The following is a 20396-nucleotide window of genomic DNA, read 5'->3' as shown; positions in this document are numbered from 1 at the left end:
TTTGGCGCTCAGTATTTTCCGTGATGTTTGCCGCCACAACTCCTGGCTCCATAATGACAGCCGAATCCTCCTCTCACCAACTGGTGGGGTACGTCACTAAGATGTACCCTACATTCGGATATATTAATAACGAAATTTTTTTCCAGAGAAAGTAAGTTTCTATTAACTTGCTTTGTATTAAGACGTAAGGTGTGTAATTGGTCCTATGGTTGAGGTAGGAGATAATGTTGCTGCAAGCGCAGTTTATCAACCTCACATGCCTATAAAGTGGAGTGCCGAAAAAGTCTGGCGGGTTGAGGAACGTCGCGGCAAATCTAGAGATAAAGCAGAAGAAAGCAGCTACTGGAAGAGCCAGTCCCCGCGTAAACACTCTCCACGTGATAACTACACTAAACCAGCATCACGTGAACGAGATGTTCATCCATCCAGCGGAGATCAGCGACGAGTAGATAAGAAGCGTTCTCATGGTCTCAACAGGTATTGTGCTGTTAATTTTTATTTTCGTTGTTAGAGATGACCACTCAATCAAAAAATCTCCGAATCGTGATCGAAGAAGAACTCCTGTAGATTCTGTCTCAACGCGACACTCCTCTCCCACGACTGACTTGTATTGTAGGACTCCGATCAACCCCAAACGTATGCTGAATGTGAAAGAATACTTGTTCTCAGACCTACAAAGACGCTTCCCTAATGTTCTCCCGCCAGTTGACTTGTATCGAGTTAGATGCAATTGGCAAGAATCATTCCCATTACTGCGACCTTTTCAGCCTCAATACCTTACAACTTTCCAGGTAGACTTTCCGACTTTTTTTACTGATAAGCTTAATTATCTACTGAAGAAGCAATTATTCCTAACTATTAATAGATAATTGCCACACCTTATAACCTAAAAACAATTTATGCTGTTAGATTGCAAATGCTTAGTAACATTACCAGCAATAGACTAGTTTCATGGCTTGTGGCCTTGAGGACTTACAGTAGTACTATCAGGTCACTGGTGTAAGGAAGTAGCATTTCTCGGTTAAGACTGGTATAACGCGAAACCGCTGTTACTTCAAGTAAGTATTTCATCATAATGATAACTACGAGATCTCACTTCTTCCTAGGACATGTCATCCCACTCAAGTTTATAACATCATATCTGACTTGATGCCATACCAATTAGCTGGCTAACTCTACTTTTCTTTTTAGGTGGTAGTTTTGTGTTTTAGGCTTGTTAAGCTTATGAGTCTAAGCATAGTCATGTCATGCTTGTCCTCGCTAGTCGTCCCAGTCTTCAGTCATTCTCCGATAATATTTTCGATCTTAGTATGGAGGCTCTGCCTGACCCTTGTATGCTCTAAAATAGTACTTCGTGAAGCTTCCTTTAAGTCAGATTCATCAACTTCTGTTCATCTGTCTAAAAGAACTGGGCGTCTATATTATAGTTCGTCTTGCCTTCTTGCGCCCACCAGTGTTGTTTATTTATTTGAACACAAAAACACTGATACAAAGGGACACTAAATATATGTGCGCCACAATAAAGTTAAGGTTGTAACCGTGTCGAAAAAGTAAAGTATGATATGAAAGATCATTAAGTGGGAACTAGTGTATGAATGAAATAATGACAAGCAGTAAAACCAGGCAAATATATCACAAGGTCCCTGCGAAAGCGCACGCGGAACAAGCTTTTCAAAGCGACAGATGTAGTGAGTGTGTAATAATTCATTAGTCTTGAATGTGGACCTCAGATACACAACAGACAGGTCTAATTCCCGAGGCAGCGACGCAACGTTGAGAGATTCAGTCCCATGGTAGCCTGTGACCAACGATAGGCTCATACGCGATTTGTTCCCTTAGGAACCTCGAACCCATATGCACCATTGGTTTAGAATTAGGGTTATCCAACTTCCCTAGATGGATCTTCCGTATCTGCCAACCCGTATATTCGCTTTTCATCCTATCAGTCTCGTAGATAACACTGCCGCAATAAGGCACTTGGTAGGACATCCGTGGCAATGACTTTATACGAGTAGTTGTATGAGCGTTTCGTGAGAGAGAGCTGACTCTCCCCACTCTCTACTGTACCATAGCATTTGTGATGTAGACAAGATACTAAACTATTTTATTTTGATCAGCATATTAAAGTAGAAAACTTCTGTAGAGATTTAGTTATTGACTAAGTATTTAATACTTTTTGCACGGTGTTGTTAAATATGAAGTTAGGTGTAAATCCCAAATTGAATCTGATCAGTCGACTAACAAACGTTTTATCGACTGGTTGCTACATGCCTTATAAATTTTATTTAGGTGCTTCGTTAACATACTTGATCTCGAACTTAGTTCTCAACCCTAAGTAGGCCATATGGCTATTATTGTGCTGATAATTCAAGATAATATAAATACAAATACTTTCAATTTGTTTTAAATTTATTCGTTGGCAAAAGCCTATTTTCATTTTTTCATCATGTAGATAATTAAAGAACCTGAAGATGCTTGTGACGATGTGCATCATTCTTACAACAATGATAGTGGTTTTGCTGCGTATGTCTTACTTTTATCACTCCCGGCAATGGCAGAACTAATGGAGAAGATAGTTGTCCGAGCAGAGTCGCCTAGTCGTGTACGCGGCTCACTACGTAAGTACATCAAGATACTAGCTGCTGGAAAGGTTGATGAAAGACTCAAGGCTATTGGAGGTTCGTGGAGTCGTGATTTAGACGGGCCAGACCCAGCTACAAATCCTCAAACTCTTGTCAACACGGCTATTCGTAATTGTAAACAACTTATTGGTCTCGATTTATCGTATTGCACACAGTGGTATGTTACTCAGTTTTAACTTGTGATCTATGTTTCTGGTCAGTCTTTCGCAGTTTATTCTTAAGCAGGTATATTGTAGTATCCAAATCTAGTCCCATTGCTCATAATCATTTTATTGTTAACGAAATGTCACCTACCATCTTGACTACTGTTCTTCCGTATCTATAAACGGTTGTGTAGAGTAAATAAGCTGTCTCCACATTCACTAGTAAGTCAGTTCAAATGCCTAGTTCTTCTGGATTGTGCGTTGATCTTCGTACAAAAACTCAGAGAAATCTCCATTGAAATAAATAAATTTATATCTGTTAAGTACTTATTTCTCTAAGTCTGCCCAACAATAAAACACTGTCAGGTCATAAGTGCTCACTATAGCGTCTTTGATTTTAAATCGATCCTAATGTTTTCACAACCTCATTGCATAGCTTGATAATTTATCTGTCTAATTTTTAACTTTCCTTATATTGTTTATATACAAATATCAAACAATATGGGTCTTACGCGTTCCTTTGATCGACGTCGCGTTTACTGTTGTTATCATCCTGTCCACTTTCCCCAGGCACCGTTTCCTGGAGTTCCGCTATAGTCGTACTGAAGGTTCAACTGCCCAACCAACCTCAGTCTTATTTCCTGGCTCTCAACTTTGGGGTCGACCCGTCACAGAATCTCCTGAATCTGATATGATTCCTCCAAGCAAACCATTTCATCAAATTGTCGTATATTTTATTCCAAATGTTTGGTCACTCATGCCTACAGACGAAGAATGGTCGACTGTAAAGCTGGCTTATGAAAATATCTTGGCTTCAAAAGAACCTAACGTATTTCCAATGACTCCTTCCAACTTGAAGAAGTTTTCTGGTTTAGAATCTGCTTTTAAGGGAACTGGTGACGGGAAATTTAATGTGGCGATTGAACTGGATTCAAATTCACTGAAATCACCTACTCAAGACAATGCATATGAAGATTCCAATGTGTCTAAAATGGATGAAGGCAACAAGTCAACCCTTCAAGCGCCTGTTGAATTCCATCGCTCTACCCCGTATTTGGCTGGTCAGGAAACTGTTCCAAAAATAGCAATTATCTCCGAGACAGAGGATGGGTCCGAATCTGTGGATTTAGCAGCTCAAGGAAATCCAAATCAGGAGGTTGCTACCTAACTTACTGTTGTCATATTATGTTCCTACAGTATATCTAGCATTTAGTCATTTAATTTGCATATAAAGTCTGTAATTTATTTACGATCATGATAATGCAAACAACTTTCAAGGTATCATAGTAACTGTTATGTTTATCTGTTTTTTCCGTCAGGGAACTGATAAATGCCAGAAAAAGCTTCATACTGAACTTAACTTAGCTAGCATGAAGGTAAGCACATTTACATCTCTCATTCCATTTCTTATTGTCACTATAATATTTTGGAGCAGTACATGCAGTGGTTTCAAGCCAGTACAATCATAGGCATAAGCACGTTCGTTTTTTTAAAAATTTTATACTCCTGTGCAATACTTTCGTTCACATTCTTTCTATCAATTCGCATAAACTTTATCGTACCGCTCAGAATAATGGGGAATTTTCGAGCTTGAAATTTCCACGTTCCATTTCAAGTTTCTGACAATGTCTAGATCTAGATTTTGCAATTGCTGATGAATGCAACCTTTCTCTTAAATACATATTTCACTGGGACAGTTAGTAAAATGTTTACAACTATGATTATTGACTTCTTGCTATTAATCACTATGCACCAACAATGCTAATTATTTAACTCCATGAGATGTTACACCTGGTCTCTTAAAACCGCTCTCTAATTTACATGATAGCCATGTTCAAATATTTTGTCAACAGACTTTCTTAGCTCGGACTGTAGAGTTCTGTTCCATTGATGCTCGCAGATTTATCAGTCTGCGAACACGATAAATAGCGAACGCAATTTAAACGTAGACTGGGAAAAAGCCTACACAATGGTCATGAGCATTGGTGTACCGATAAATCGAAATTTTAAAAAATGGCAATGACAATACGCGATGGTAAACAACTTTACAAATTTTTCAAAGAAACATATGAAGAATTCGCCAATCACTGAGACTTTTTGAAAAACACGGAACAATGATCCACTGTCAACCCAGGAGGCCAGAACGGTGGGCTAGACACTTTGAAGAACAGTTTAACTACTCTGCATCTACCCTTCGGTTACCCACTTTTACCAAGCAACCTAGAATGTCAGCACAAGCCATTCAACTCTTAAAGAGGTAAAAAAAAGCTATACCTAATCTAAACCGAGACAAAGGAGTATTCCCTAATGTAATAACCCGGAGATCTCTAAGGGTGATGTTCCAATTATGGCCATTAGATTGACTGGGATCTTGGCTAGAGTCGGGGAAGTAGATTTAATTCCACCTGACTAGTCTCAATCACTGATCGTTCCAGTCTATAAGAAAGAACAAAGATCCTCTTGTTGTAACCACAAAGGAATCAGATTGATTAATAGTGTCTAAAATATAAACCTCATTAATCATATGACGGTTATCTAAGGTTTATGGGGAGTAAACTCGAGGAAAGCAAGATGGTTTCAGACTTAGACGTGGTTGTGTAAACCAAACATTTGCTCTTCGCCAGACTCTGGAACACAAATATACCAACTAACTCTCAAGCATGGTTGTATCTCCTGACCTTAAGGCGGCCACGTTCAACTCCGTAGATCGGCGAGTTTTTGAGTGTCTTTCATTGAAAGGCGTACCAAGACCTTGTGAAGGCTTTCTGTTCAAACACAGTTGATCGAGTCAGAGTCCACTATCTCCATTTTTATTTGATTTTATCATTGATATCCTTCTGGAAATAATATTTTCTCCAATTGACTTTCCGGGGGTCGATCTCCTGCCAGGATGCTCGGCTAATGACTTGAAATACGCAAATGGCATAGTTCTGTTTGATGAAGAAGCTGACAAAATCCAGTTTTATAATTGACTTGGAAAACAACGTTAGCATGTAAGAGATGCGTTTCCCTCACTGCATCATTGGTTGGCATACTCAGTTTTGTGCTAAAGCCTTCAAAATTGAACATCCATAAGTCCAGTAGTCTCTGCTTTTAATCTGATATACTAAAGACGCCACTCTTAGTTATGGACAACAATCTGTTTTTTTGCATAATAAGCTTATATAGTTTTTTAAACATGGCTGGTTACCATGATTGTCTCGTCATCGGGTTGTGCTTAAAATGTATATTAATTTTTAGAGGCTCTGTACTCAACAACCTCGAGCAGAGTGAAAAGATATAACCGCCTCTATTTTTCCAACCTAATAAAAACGTCCAGTCTCACCTTTCTCAACCGTATCATCAATAACATTCTGAATACATCTTTGGAAATACGTAGTGGAGGCGTTCATTTGTTACTTCAAGATTTCGAGTGCCAGTACCATTATGGTACAGTGCAATAATACACCATGTATCCAAAGTTCTCATTCAGCTAACAGTTGGTGTTCGTAATTACTGTATGTACTTTGCACTTTCAGAACGCAAAATAATTCTTATGTCAAGAACCTATGTCTGCACTCGCATTCCATTAGAAACATTCGAGCATTCGGGTAATTAAGTGTTAAGTTGATAATAAGATCAATATACTTATACTGAAAAGTAGGACGGAGTATCCCGATCTAGGTCACTTGTAGTCGCTCTAAAATGATAGCGTTTACGAGTTCATTTTTTATCCTTTTAAAGCCTGGCATTTCTTAGCTGAGGACATTCAGTCACTTTCTGTTCTCGGTCATCGTCGTCCATAATGGCTTGTTTGCGTCAGTTAGTAACTTTATTAGTAATAAACGAGGTTCGGCAATGTGTGTTCAGACCACTTGGGATTATTCTCAAAACACTGACTGTACTGCCTCGGTTATATTGTGCAGATGTCATTCCATGGACTTCCTGGGCGATTGTACTGAGTGGAAAAGCGAACGCGACCGGTATATAGTGTGTATCTGTTTATCCAAAACTTATTCGGGCCTTGCAGGTTGCGTAACTGTAGCACAGAATAAAAGTCAGTACATATCCACTTGTCATTTTCGCTCAAATCCTTCATAAAAGCTAAATAAACTTAACTAAATGTAGTCTCTATCGACTTTTAAATAAACTGTATCATCATATACTTTCGTTTTCCTACAGTATTATCACTTTATTGGTATGGTGCATTTTTGGTTTTCTATTTTACTACTTGAATTAAGATACTCGAAAAATAAATGTTGATATTTAATGACTTTCGTAGGTTTCCGAACTGCGTGAACAGTTAAAAGCTCGTAATTTGCCTACTGAGGGAGTAAGAGCTCAGTTGTTGACTCGTCTCAAAACGGCAATCCAAGAAGAAGAAGAAAAGGAGTCGGCTAAGAAGGCTGAAAAAGAAAGTAAATCATTTCACAAATAGATGCTTGTGTATTCATCTAATTATATTCTCTAATCCCTTAAGTTTATACATTTTCCTGACCTACACTTTCAGAAATGGAGCAGGAAAAAACATTACAGTCTGTGACTATTGATAAGTCACCCCAAGTTTCAGAAGAACAAATAAAACCTTCAAATACGGAGTCTGGATCTAAACCATGGACGGATGCACCTAAGTTGACTCTCCGTGATCTCCCTTCAATAATAATCTTACGCAAGAAAACTGTCGACTTCACCGTACAGTCAGTTGGGCTTGATGTAAGTAGATATTTTATAGCTTCCTCTGTATTTCTTATCAGGCCATCAAATTGACCTTAGTTTTTTCGTTTCTTTCATACGAATTAATATAAACTGCCCGTCAACAATAGGTGTTTGCATAAACCTAAATGATGTTGTGTCTATAATACTTGCCACAAAACTAAAAGAGGAGGCATCAATAGTTTGGGTAATATACCATCTTACTCGTAGTAACCTTTAGCATTACGTCACTCAAGCTTCTTCATTTTAAATAATGAATCAACCCATAGCTTCTGTTCGGTCAATCAGTCATGTTCAATTTAGAGCCTGGCACATATGTATGCATCAATTCAAGTTGTCACATTTGAATTTTAATCGGTTGTCAACTGAATAATTTACATTATACAATAGTCGAAGGTAGAACAGAGCGTTCTGAGGCTTCAAGTCGGCTGCCGAATAACGAAAGTTATGGTAAGTCTCGTATCATTTCTAAATAGTACTACGTCCATTTAAGAAATTTCGTCAGTATTAACTCCTGATATAACTTGGATCAATATTATATGTTTCATTTTGCATTCACTTCTCACATTGTTGTACTTAAAGGTTGTCATGGATTCAAAATCTGATTTTATGGACTGTAGATCATATGAATTCATGTTTTGCATCCACACAATCTTTGACATGCTTCGCAGAGATTCCGTATTCACTTTATTTCGTGCCCTTGTTACGGCTGCAGATAGAGGAATTTGCGCAAAACCTAGGAAACGCAGGTATTTTTAAATCTGTATTATTTAGTTATTGTTTTATGTTGTGTTACCTCTTGTTCCAAAACTTGTTCATTCATTAATGTCTCCACTGTTTTAACTATTGTATTATACTCTGGGGGGGACTTTCAACAATTCCTTTTTTCTTAGTGAACCCGATTATGTAGCTAAACGTGCTCGTTTAGAGCGTAATGAAAGGACGTCTCTGGCAAAAGACGAGGAATTTAAGGAAACTCCATTGTATACGACCGATCTACCATTGCTTTTTGCATGCACAGTACTGGATACAAGCTATAAGAGTTATTTCCTCTCGTCGGAGGTCGAGGACTTCATTCTTTCACTAGGCTTGCCTATCTCTCGATATCAGGTGAGCGGTCGTTTTTAGTTTTCACTTAACGGAATGGTTGTTAAATTTTCTTGTACATGTCCAACATTTATTTGGATATTATTACTCACTTTTTCCGCAGCCTATAAATATCTGATTACGCTTTGGTTAGTTTATTTCATTTCATTTAAACATACGAACATTGGTATTAAGAGACATCAAAATATATATGCGATACGTAATAAGAAAATAAGGACTCCGATCAACCCCAAACGTATGCTGAATGTGAAAGAATACTTGTTCTCAGACCTACAAAGACGCTTCCCTAATGTTCTCCCGCCAGTTGACTTGTATCGAGTTAGATGCAATTGGCAAGAATCATTCCCATTACTGCGACCTTTTCAGCCTCAATACCTTACAACTTTCCAGGTAGACTTTCCGACTTTTTTTACTGATAAGCTTAATTATCTACTGAAGAAGCAATTATTCCTAACTATTAATAGATAATTGCCACACCTTATAACCTAAAAACAATTTATGCTGTTAGATTGCAAATGCTTAGTAACATTACCAGCAATAGACTAGTTTCATGGCTTGTGGCCTTGAGGACTTACAGTAGTACTATCAGGTCACTGGTGTAAGGAAGTAGCATTTCTCGGTTAAGACTGGTATAACGCGAAACCGCTGTTACTTCAAGTAAGTGTTTCATCATAATGATAACTACGAGATCTCACTTCTTCCTAGGACATGTCATCCCACTCAAGTTTATAACATCATATCTGACTTGATGCCATACCAATTAGCTGGCTAACTCTACTTTTCTTTTTAGGTGGTAGTTTTGTGTTTTAGGCTTGTTAAGCTTATGAGTCTAAGCATAGTCATGTCATGCTTGTCCTCGCTAGTCGTCCCAGTCTTCAGTCATTCTCCGATAATATTTTCGATCTTAGTATGGAGGCTCTGCCTGACCCTTGTATGCTCTAAAATAGTACTTCGTGAAGCTTCCTTTAAGTCAGATTCATCAACTTCTGTTTATCTGTCTAAAAGAACTGGGCGTCTATATTATAGTTCGTCTTGCCTTCTTGCGCCCACCAGTGTTGTTTATTTATTTGAACACAAAAACACTGATACAAAGGGACACTAAATATATGTGCGCCACAATAAAGTTAAGGTTGTAACCGTGTCGAAAAAGTAAAGTATGATATGAAAGATCATTAAGTGGGAACTAGTGTGTGAATGAAATAATGACAAGCAGTAAAACCAGGCAAATATATCACAAGGTCCCTGCGAAAGCGCACGCGGAACAAGCTTTTCAAAGCGACAGATGTAGTGAGTGTGTAATAATTCATTAGTCTTGAATGTGGACCTCAGATACACAACAGACAGGTCTAATTCCCGAGGCAGCGACGCAACGTTGAGAGATTCAGTCCCATGGTAGCCTGTGACCAACGATAGGCTCATACGCGATTTGTTCCCTTAGGAACCTCGAACCCATATGCACCATTGGTTTAGAATTAGGGTTATCCAACTTCCCTAGATGGATCTTCCGTATCTGCCAACCCGTATATTCGCTTTTCATCCTATCAGTCTCGTAGATAACACTGCCGCAATAAGGCACTTGGTAGGACATCCGTGGCAATGACTTTATACGAGTAGCTGTATGAGCGTTTCGTGAGAGAGAGCTGACTCTCCCCACCCTCTACCTGTGCCAGGGCGTTTGGGAGTGTTTTGAACAACCTGCGAAGTAAGACCGAAGCCAATAATTTGGACGCGATCAGAAGTCGATTTATCCCCACCCGTCGACCGCGGTGGTCGGGCTGGCATATCGTGATGATTCAGCCGAGCTATATTCGCTGGAACATATGTTCCTGTAGGTTCTACCATGCCAGGGTGGTCGATTGGAGAACGGTAAGTGTAAAAGCAGCAACTCAAAGTCTGAGGGCGAAGTCGTACTGCCGACTGTAGGAGGGTGACAGCAGTAAGGTGTTTCCTTCGGGCAACCAGCATCTGCAGCGATGCTGCTTTCTCACAAGAAAGGACGGGGTTAGAAAAGGTTGACTGTAGTAGTTGAGCGTGTCGACCGCTTAAAGAAATCCATTTTGGATGGCACACGTGATTTCAGTAAGTCTGGTAGCATTTAACTTTTGACCAGTTAGTCAGTGATTTGCGGTTGTTGAAACAGGACAGAATCTTCACCGTGTGCGAGTTGTTGTATGAGTTTAGAACAAGGGAATAGACAAGTGAAGAAATTTAAAATTAAAACGATTGTTAGTTAGTGTTAGGATAATCTATTATGGTTGTAATCACCATTTGGTTTGTACATGGGCTAGGATACTGCCCTGGCACCCAAATTGAGGCGATTGTTTTCATTAGGGGACCACACTCCGTGCTTCTATACTAGAGGTGTAAAAATAAGCTAAACCTTTGGGTCCATCTGCGGGAAATTATATCAAAGTACACTTGTACATTTAGACCAACCTAGTGACTGTCGTATACTTGCTTTTCCGCTTACCTTTTTTTGTTGTTGTAACATCGTTTTTCCTAGTTTTCAACCCACAGATGTTTATAAGCCTATTACTGTTTTTCTTATTTAGCTTCGATCTCTCATATACAAAGTTCTTGATCATGGTCGTTTCCACTACCGTTCCTTGACGGATTCAGAAGAACCTCTTTCTTTAGCGAATAAATCATCTGTTATATTCTCCGATATAGACGATGATGAATATTTACTGGAACTTGTACGTGGAGGTGATGCTATTTTAGACGACCAAATAGATGCGCAACCTAGCGGAAGGTTAGTTTTTTTGTAGCTTATTTTAGTTATCTGTCGATTTCCTGAATCTCTTTAGTTCAGTTTTGTAAATTTCCCATCTACCATATCATATTTAAGCCCACCAGGCGGAATATTCACGCTATTGATTTATTTGCTACTGTGTATTATTCGGTATTTTCACTATTGTGTTATCAACTACGTATTGTCTTATTTTTAGCATCGTTGTACTTCAAAAGTCTGGCGAATCATTTAATTCTCAGGCTATCCATCCCGAGGAATATCTCGGTCATATAAGAACGTCAGAACGCGAACACTCCAAACTGATGACTCAAATCCGACTTCAAGAACAGGAAATTGGTATGTCTCTATCGATTCTATATATAGAGTTTTATCGAATAGTTAGATATGTATTGATTCGTCACATACTGAATCTTAATGAACCAATCAGACAGTATTGGCCCTAACACTTATGCCTCTAATACGTCCTGTCATTCCAAGCAGATCGGTCGAAGAACGGTAATTCTAAATTCAGTAACTTAAAGTCTCAGGCCTAATTCATACTGTAGACTGTATAGATGTGCTCGATAAACGTCTTCCGCAGCACAAGTTTAAACGCTATGCTCTAGTGCAAATACCCGATTGCTTACGTCTTACTGGACGCCGTAATGAAACACAATTGACCTCTTTAAGTTCAGCTTGACGTTAAAAAGTACCCGTCAAGAACAACTAGAAAACATTGAACAATGATCCACTGTCAACCCAGGAGGCCAGAACGGTGGGCTAGACACTTTGAAGAACAGTTTAACTACTCTGCATCTACCCTTCGGTTACCCACTTTTACCAAGCAACCTAGAATGTCAGCACAAGCCATTCAACTCTTAAAGAGGTAAAAAAGCTATACCTAATCTAAACCGAGACAAAGGAGTATTCCCTAATGTAATAACCCGGAGATCTCTAAGGGTGATGTTCCAATTATGGCCATTAGATTGACTGGGATCTTGGCTAGAGTCGGGGAAGTAGATTTAATTCCACCTGACTAGTCTCAATCACTGATCGTTCCAGTCTATAAGAAAGAACAAAGATCCTCTTGTTGTAACCACAAAGGAATCAGATTGATTAATAGTGTCTAAAATATAAACCTCATTAATCATATGACGGTTATCTAAGGTTTATGGGGAGTAAACTCGAGGAAAGCAAGATGGTTTCAGACTTAGACGTGGTTGTGTAAACCAAACATTTGCTCTTCGCCAGACTCTGGAACACAAATATACCAACTAACTCTCAAGCATGGTTGTATCTCCTGACCTTAAGGCGGCCACGTTCAACTCCGTAGATCGGCGAGTTTTTGAGTGTCTTTCATTGAAAGGCGTACCAAGACCTTGTGAAGGCTTTCTGTTCAAACACAGTTGATCGAGTCAGAGTCCACTATCTCCATTTTTATTTGATTTTATCATTGATATCCTTCTGGAAATAATATTTTCTCCAATTGACTTTCCGGGGGTCGATCTCCTGCCAGGATGCTCGGCTAATGACTTGAAATACGCAAATGGCATAGTTCTGTTTGATGAAGAAGCTGACAAAATCCAGTTTTATAATTGACTTGGAAAACAACGTTAGCATGTAAGAGATGCGTTTCCCTCACTGCATCATTGGTTGGCATACTCAGTTTTGTGCTAAAGCCTTCAAAATTGAACATCCATAAGTCCAGTAGTCTCTGCTTTTAATCTGATATACTAAAGACGCCACTCTTAGTTATGGACAACAATGTAAGAGATGCGTTTCCCATACTGAACCTAATGTTGTTATGACTCATCATCGTTTGTGGACGCGCAGACACATGTATTCTCCTTGTTTTTGTCTTACCTCGTGTCCCGATAAATCCTAACATTGTTTCCTTTATATTTAACTTCGTCTAGCGCTGCTGATATATGTAATGCCACCATCATTCTGATATTTATCCTTACATTTTTATTCTCATTGTGTTCATATAACGTGGCAAATAGAATCAATGCATACATGTCGTGCTCTACGTTACATTTAAATGACTGACAAAATGTCACGTGGTCGTTTTATCTGTGTTTTACATTTTTTGCAGCCCGTCTACGTGAATCTGTTGCGGACTTCTCGGAACTGAAAGATAAGTTGTCGAGAACTTCTTCAAGTATGGAGGACTATCGAAGACGATATAGGGATGAACGGGACAAAGTTGACTCTCTAGCTCGTGTTTTGGAACAACAGGCATCTGTTCTTGATGCCTGTCGATCGGCACTTCGACAAGCATCCAGTCGTTTTTATATTCGTCACTCGGTTAATGAGTCATCTAAACAACTCAAGCGTTCATTGTCACCTTGTTCAGTATCTAGTAACAAGGAATCTGTCAAGTCTACAAAGAAACTTAATACTTCAGATTCATTTAAAAACGATCTGTCATTATCTGATTCGCTGAACGTAAGATTTTTTTCTTTTTAGACTTCTTCACATTTTTGCAAATTTATTCAATTAATTTATTTCACTACAGGAAGGAAATGTTCCTAAAGTTGCGGAAATTGATTCTGCTACAGTCAAGAATGTGTGTGAACAAACTACTATGGTTTCAAACGTCAGTTCCGATGTTTCAGAATATGTAAGTGTGTAAATAAAAGTTACATTGGTCCTCTTCTTAACCGTCTTAATCCGATTACTACTGTTTCATCTTTGTATCGATCATCCGCTTATGATTCTAAAGATATTTTACCATGTTGCACTGGTCATAGTGTTACCTACAGTCGTCATGTTTTATGAAAGTACCTGAAACTTGAATTTTAATGTGCATAAGAGTCGGTGTTTTCTATAAGTATGCAGCGCTACTGATATTATTCTCAGTAGGTTGTTCTTTCTCGTTACTTAGCCCTTATAAACTATTTATCGTAACCAATCTACATAATTTATTTTCGATTTTTATCATCCGAGTTTTTGAACTTTCAGTGACCGAATAAAATCATTATCAAATGTTATATTTGTAAGATCAACATTCTCAGGCTATATACACTGTCTTAGCGGAAAAAAGCAAGTCTTTCAAATTTCCTGAGTGTGAACGTCACCTGTATGACCACTATTCGTCAAAATATGTATGACGCACGGCTGTTCGAATTAAGGTCTTGGTAATTTTTGGTTTCGTTCTAAAAAAAGCTGACTTTATCGATGCAAGTAGCTCAGTAATTCAGAAATAACAGTCAATCAAACATCTTAATCTTGAATTGCACATGGCTTCTAAAGAATTTCCCACTTATTTATTTTTTACTGTGTAGATCTGTCTGATCGGTTAGTGCAGTCTTACCATTTTGTTCGCTTTCTATAACGAACTGGTTTTCGGTGCTTTTTATTAAATCTAGTAATTTCCATATAATTTTATTATAGATTATGAATGGATTAAAAACAGAAGAAGCTTTGGTTCCATGCAACGCCAACGAGAATGCTTCAACAGCTGTTGATCAAAAATGTTCCATTGTCCCTACAGGAACAGAACCCCAAATTACTTTAAGTATGTTATCTGTCGTCTTTCATTTTAATTATCCGAAATCCGTTCTCACTGCATACTAATAAACTCTAATTTTAGGTTCAAGTGAATGAAACTGAATACGCCGCTTGTGGATCCGTTTGGTGATTATTAGCTATCCGTGCTACTGTTCATTAAAAATAAACACATGAAAGCTTGGTTTTTATTTTCAAAACTAATTAAAATATACATTTGTCTTGTTTTGCTGGTTTGTTTTAATCCCGGACACATAAATCCCTAGTGTTGTTATCGAGCATAGAAAAAGAGATACTAGTCAATATTCGAATTAATACGGAAGAAAAAACTATAAATATAACCACTGAACTTGTAAATAAGAAACATTCTATCTCACTACAAAATACGAATCTTTGCGCCTGCTGATTGATTGATACCAGGTACCGCCAATTGACAACACAACTAATTTCAGGCTCATATAAAATAAACGATACTCGACTTAATTACATGAAACGTACCTGAGATTATTATTATTATTTCGATATTAGATTACACTAAACGACTAACAATAAATAAATGAACGTCAACGTACAGATGGTACAGTGACAATTGTCGTGATACGAAGAAATTCCTGTGCTAACGTCAGTTTAGGATAAGTTCAATTTGCAACCGTTACTCTGTAGCGCGAATAAGCTCCACAACATATATTTAGCTGACCCCAATTCGAAATTGTAATTCTCATTAGGAGTTTGGTTTTACAGCTGTTCTCAAATCAAGTTTGATTCGATTGCTAGCTTGTCATCCGAATTCACTAACAGCTGTGAAATCACTGGTGACAATTAATTCGTCAATAAATTTATCGAAGTACCGACAAACGATGTGGATCCGAATCATTATGATGCCTGTTTCCTTTCCTATTACACCACTAATACTTTACCATGTTTAGTCCATTATACTGTATTTATTGAAAATTTCAAACTACTAGATGTGGACACAGTCGAGTCTTATTTCAATGTCAGCACTTCTACATGCGTGATATATCTTCCCACTACACAGTAGGACAACTCACTTATCAACTGTTGGAGAGACTTCATTCGCTCATCCCACTGAATTCGCATACAGCTAACATCGGCCAGACACACTTCATTTAGCATTCCGGTTAAATCTGTGATGTTGCCAATCAAGTCGTTAGGAAACTAATCAATGTCACATTGACCATGAAATATACAAGGTTAGGAGACAACATGCTAGGGGAGCGTACAGGCCAAATGAATTCTAACTGTCGGTCAGTTAGCTGCAATGTATGGCCAGGCACGTGTATGCATTGGTCTAGGTTGTCATACCTCATTAGCACAACATGTAGAATATCAAATTCATAGAGGTAGTTTCTTCAATGGTAGTAATATGTAAAAGACTGGTTGTGCACAGGAAGAAATAAACTAGTTGTAATATCAAGGTTAAAGAGAAGACAAGTAGTCTGCATGTATCAACATGGCTCAGACTGGAAGTTGATGACTTCAATGACTGATGCCAAGTCTTGGTTTGGCCGCCTCTAACTTTCTCTCAGCCGTCTCCAACACTACTCCGCATTGGACGTCGTGACAAACCAGTCTACATAAGCCGATAACAGAAGTGTCAAGAAAATCACAGTGAGACGCACACCAACGTAGAGCTCGATTCAAATGTTAGACAACGCACATACGTTTTCAAAAGACTTCGCAGTTTTGCGGCTGTAATCCATATTAGCGAAGTGAATGACGAAACACCTGATCAACAAACGATAGAAATCACTCGGTTACCTGAGCTGGTATAGAGGAACGAGTGCTGACGCACCCGTATTCTCCCAGCCACTGTTGTAACAATATCCTCACAGAAGCACATACGCAAAGCTACCCCTTTTCCAAATCGTACACACGTGTGTTAGTGAACAACATAACGATAAAGTAAGGTGTAACCCCAGAACATCGCTTAGCTGCACCCAGGCTGGGGCTGAGAGTGTTCATCACAAGCTTCCATCGAAACACCACATTTTGTGTCCAGCAGCATATTCAAGTGACCTACAATGTTTACTGAATGAAGAACTAATTACTAAGGCGAGCAACTGGGATCGGACTAGAGAGAAACAACTTCATTTTGATAGGTACCGGGCGATAACAAACGCCTAGGACTTCATGTTGTGGCTCGGTAGTTTTTATTTGATCCGCACTTCATTATATGTACTGCATAGTCATAAAAAATGAACTGCAACAAATGAATCCCAGGCTGCATACAGCAAACACATCAACTGAGCAGCTGGGGGCTTGTGCGCACAAGGATATTATCCTCACCTATCGTAAAGTAGCCGAGGACTTCGCTGACAAACTAGGAACATCACGAAGAGTAAATAAGCATGGTTACACGCGGCTGGTATACCAGTCCCTGTTCTTAGCAGCAATCCCGAAAGACACACGGTCCCTCTGACCCTGTCTATTAAGAGATTTGAGGCCGTGACACCTCCAAACCCTTAAGATTTATCACTCCACTATCACGCACTAGAATCGCTCGCCAATTCAGAAGAGGCACAGAGAACAACAGTCGTGGTCCGCGGAATCATGTTCTAAAAGAAAACTGGCATGTCAGGAACCACATGACTTCAGCGAAAGTAAGGACGACCAGTGATGACACAGGAATAGTCTGCGCGGATTTGGTGCATCGATCCTAGTTGGCTAGAAATCTACGCACCAACGGTGAAGGACAGCGAGCATTGTTCATCATGTGTTAATGTGAAGACTGATTACTCCACCATGTAGTCAAACGTTACACGATTCATTAACTAGTGGCAGAATCACACGTGGCTGACAGCATTGTGAAACAATGCAAATGCATGTTCCCAGCACACTATCATTCTCTGAATAACTAACCTTGAGGATCAGACTAACCACGGGCCTAACTGACTGCTTTCCAAACTTAGCTACTAAGAACAAAATCATGCAATTTCGATATTTATTCCGTTGAAGCTAATAATCACTCTTCATCACTTCCGTTCTCGTCGTCACCACCTTGGGCTTTACGCTCCTTTTTCCTTTTGACACGACCTGAAGAATTAGGAAAATACTGTAAATGAGCTTACCAGGGCGACCACAACCATATGGAGATGTTGTACTGTATTCTATGTGTTTTCCTGAGTCCAAACGTACCAGAAACCCAGGACAGTTAACCATCTGTTTTCTTACTCTTATGTGCCGTTGGCGGATGAGGACTCTGGCATGATGGATGCTTCTGGCCAAACCAAGTTTAAAAACTTGAGTTTGAAGTCTTCGTTCTAAAAAGTCTTCTATCTTCAAGCCCAAAACGAAATCCAGTTTCATCTTATCTTCGGGAAGTACACCAACTCGAACTAAGCGTCTCAGCAGAGCGGACCCTTAAAATGAAGGACAAAGTAAAACTGGTACCTCCAAAAAGCCGTCTGGGGTCTTTATCATCCAGTGTCAGCAACTCGCGGGCTGACTTACGTATCTTGGCTAAGACATATTTTACTCTCCATACTTCGCGTTTGTTGCGCAGACCATATTCACCAATGAGCTTTAACTCTTGGTCCAAACGCTCCTTTTCAAACGGTCTCCGCGGAGTCGTATAGGTCTTGCCAAAAACTTTAGGCACCCTGCTCATTTCTCACAACACCAACGTGAAGGGATCTAAATCGAGAGCCCCTAAGTTCCTTGTAGACCAAGTGAAACAAATTTCAATATACAATGACTGTAGCAACATCATAGGGGCTGAATATGATTAACAGTGAACAGTCTTATTCGGTCATAAATGTACTGAGTCATCCTTATTTTCTATCGCACTAAGTGTTTAATTACGATCAGAAGGCCACTTAACACTTGGAGGATTAAGTCCTGATCAGTTTCAGTCTGGAAAGGACAGGAGGCTGGGTGGCCTGTATGAGTCTAAGCAATGGTGGCCTCTTGATTGACTTATCTTCCTTCGAGTGTATGGACAGATGAAGCTTCACTCACGTGTCAAGGTAACGAGTTCCACTCGTTGGTGATTCGATGGGAAAGTCGATAGTCAGCTAACGAGTGATTTGTTCCGGACTTGTGAACTTTTTTAGAGAGTCCTCGTAAATGCTCTGTTTTGGAAAACAAAAAATTATGACATATCAGATGTGAATTTAGCAGAAAGTAACTTAAAATCTATGATGAAGTCACCTCTTGTCCTTCTGCATGACAATGGCTACAGGTTTCATTTAGACAGGCTCTCTTCATACGAGAGATTAGTGATCTCGGAAATCAACACACTTGCGATTGTTTAAACCTTTTTCAACAGCTCACTGTTGTTTTTAGGCGAGGGCTAGCTGTTTGTACACAATACTCGAGTTTAGTACGAATGAACTATGTGTAAAAAGTAAATAGGATTTCATCATCGGTATGGCTGAATACGTACTGACCATATAGTTCTAAAACCCTTGGCGGCTATCGCACTACAGTGTGAAGTAGTTTTCAAATCTTGGCTGACGATGACTCTCATGTTATTATATGTCTGGACGGCAGGTAGCTGAATGTTATTCACCGTGTAGGTATCTGTACATTGGTAATCAATATGCACCATAATGCACTTGGAAGCATTTATCTGCAGCTGCCGAGTTCTAGACCATTTGAAATCTTCCCGAGGTCCCTTCTAAACTCTAAGCTATCACTTTTACTTTTCATCGCTCTCCATATCTTGACGTCGTCAGTGTGTAGCAAGATCGATGATGATAGGAGGCGAGGAAGACCGTTTGCACACGGGGAGAACAACAATAGCCCCAAAACTGTACGCTGAGGCACTCCGCTAAGCACAGTTTCTCAGCTAGACGACTTGCAGTCAACCAGTGCTTTATTTTGACGCCCAAATTGGATTTCCTTTATTCACATAAATAGTTTACCACCAATCCAGATATCACTCAATTTAGATAACAAGCGGTTGTGTGGGACCTTGTCAAAAGCCTTTCTGAAGACGATGAAGGCTGAGTTTGTAGGTAACATGTAAACTTCAAAGGGGCCCCAAGATTTATGGGCCACTAACAAGTTCGTAGGAAATGAGTAACCTGTTTTAAAACCGTACTGCTTTGCAGAAAGAGTCCGGTGTCGGTCTGGATACTGTGGTACTGAATAGATCCCCGGAATCAATAGCTCTGTAAGTCTTCGACATTCGTGCCGACCTCATCAGCTTCACTGTACACGCCCTAGATGACGGCGCTCGGTCTCAATTTCGACTGCTACATCACATCTGTAGTATTATTGTCTAGTTCGTTATTATCACTGCTGCGATAAAAGACCAAATCCCAAAATTTTAGATTTGTCATGATGTAGAAACCTAGTCTATGAAAGTCACATCTTTGTCCATTCTGACTCGTCGTACCGTAACAACCAGCAATATAATGGTCGGAGATTCTGATGAACACATTTAGGCTGAAGATAGAACAATATATCTAATATGAATGAAAGAGATAAAATATGAAAAAATGACCACTCTTGAAACGCTAAGCCATGTCATCCGATTAATTAATCACTGTTTCCACATTCACCATTTTTACCCTTCCTCTAGTGTCAATTGTTGAATATAAATCT

At 39.2% G+C, this 20396-nt stretch overlaps 2 protein-coding genes across 5 annotated transcripts; one reads left to right on the top strand and one right to left on the bottom strand.

Moving 5' to 3' along the window:
• Positions 1-22: 22 nt before the first annotated feature.
• Positions 23-15648, top strand: CCAR1_3 (Cell division cycle and apoptosis regulator protein 1; the record flags this gene model as incomplete). Of its 3 annotated transcripts, none has more annotated exons than XM_035733129.2 (16): positions 23-151; positions 190-477; positions 512-791; positions 2453-2799; positions 3356-3941; positions 4105-4161; positions 7047-7182; positions 7275-7477; positions 8060-8226; positions 8371-8587; positions 11137-11336; positions 11533-11672; positions 13411-13763; positions 13834-13938; positions 14712-14835; positions 15551-15648. In XM_035733129.2, exons 1-16 carry the CDS (start codon positions 24-26, stop codon positions 15646-15648), a joined length of 3429 nt encoding a protein of 1142 aa, XP_035588793.1. In that variant the 5' UTR covers position 23. The 3 variants fall into 3 exon arrangements, with proteins under 3 accessions (XP_035588793.1, XP_051071469.1, XP_051071468.1); XM_051211412.1 differs by lacking the exon at positions 15551-15648 and adding an exon at positions 14911-15054; XM_051211411.1 differs by lacking the exons at positions 3356-3941; positions 15551-15648 and adding an exon at positions 14911-15055.
• Positions 15649-17773: 2125 nt separating this feature from the next.
• RPS9_2 (40S ribosomal protein S9) lies at positions 17774-18493 on the bottom strand. Of its 2 annotated transcripts, XM_051211410.1 has the most exons (3): positions 18331-18493; positions 17915-18291; positions 17774-17879 (listed from the first exon to the last, which is right to left on the bottom strand). In XM_051211410.1, exons 2-3 carry the CDS (start codon positions 18150-18152, stop codon positions 17809-17811), a joined length of 309 nt encoding a protein of 102 aa, XP_051071467.1. In that variant the 5' UTR covers positions 18153-18291; positions 18331-18493; the 3' UTR covers positions 17774-17808. The 2 variants fall into 2 exon arrangements, with proteins under 2 accessions (XP_051071467.1, XP_051071466.1); XM_051211409.1 differs by having other exon boundaries at positions 17774-18205; positions 18237-18493.
• Positions 18494-20396: the final 1903 nt, after the last annotated feature.

The sequence above is a fragment of the Schistosoma haematobium genome, chromosome ZW, assembly GCF_000699445.3.
Source record: "Schistosoma haematobium chromosome ZW, whole genome shotgun sequence".
In the NCBI taxonomy this organism is placed as follows: Eukaryota; Metazoa; Platyhelminthes; class Trematoda; order Strigeidida; family Schistosomatidae; genus Schistosoma; species Schistosoma haematobium.
Note: the sequence above shows the minus strand (reverse complement) of the source record. Positions and strands in the feature narration are given on the sequence as shown.

Coding starts and splice junctions, on each gene's coding strand:
- RPS9_2 (XM_051211409.1), bottom strand. CDS start 18,453: ATGAGCAGGGTGCCTAAAGTTTTTGGCAAGACCTATACGACTCCGCGG. Junction 18,206..18,236: donor CCCCAGACGGCTTTTTGGAG/GTACCAGTTTTA, acceptor CTTCATTTTAAG/GGTCCGCTCTGCTGAGACGC.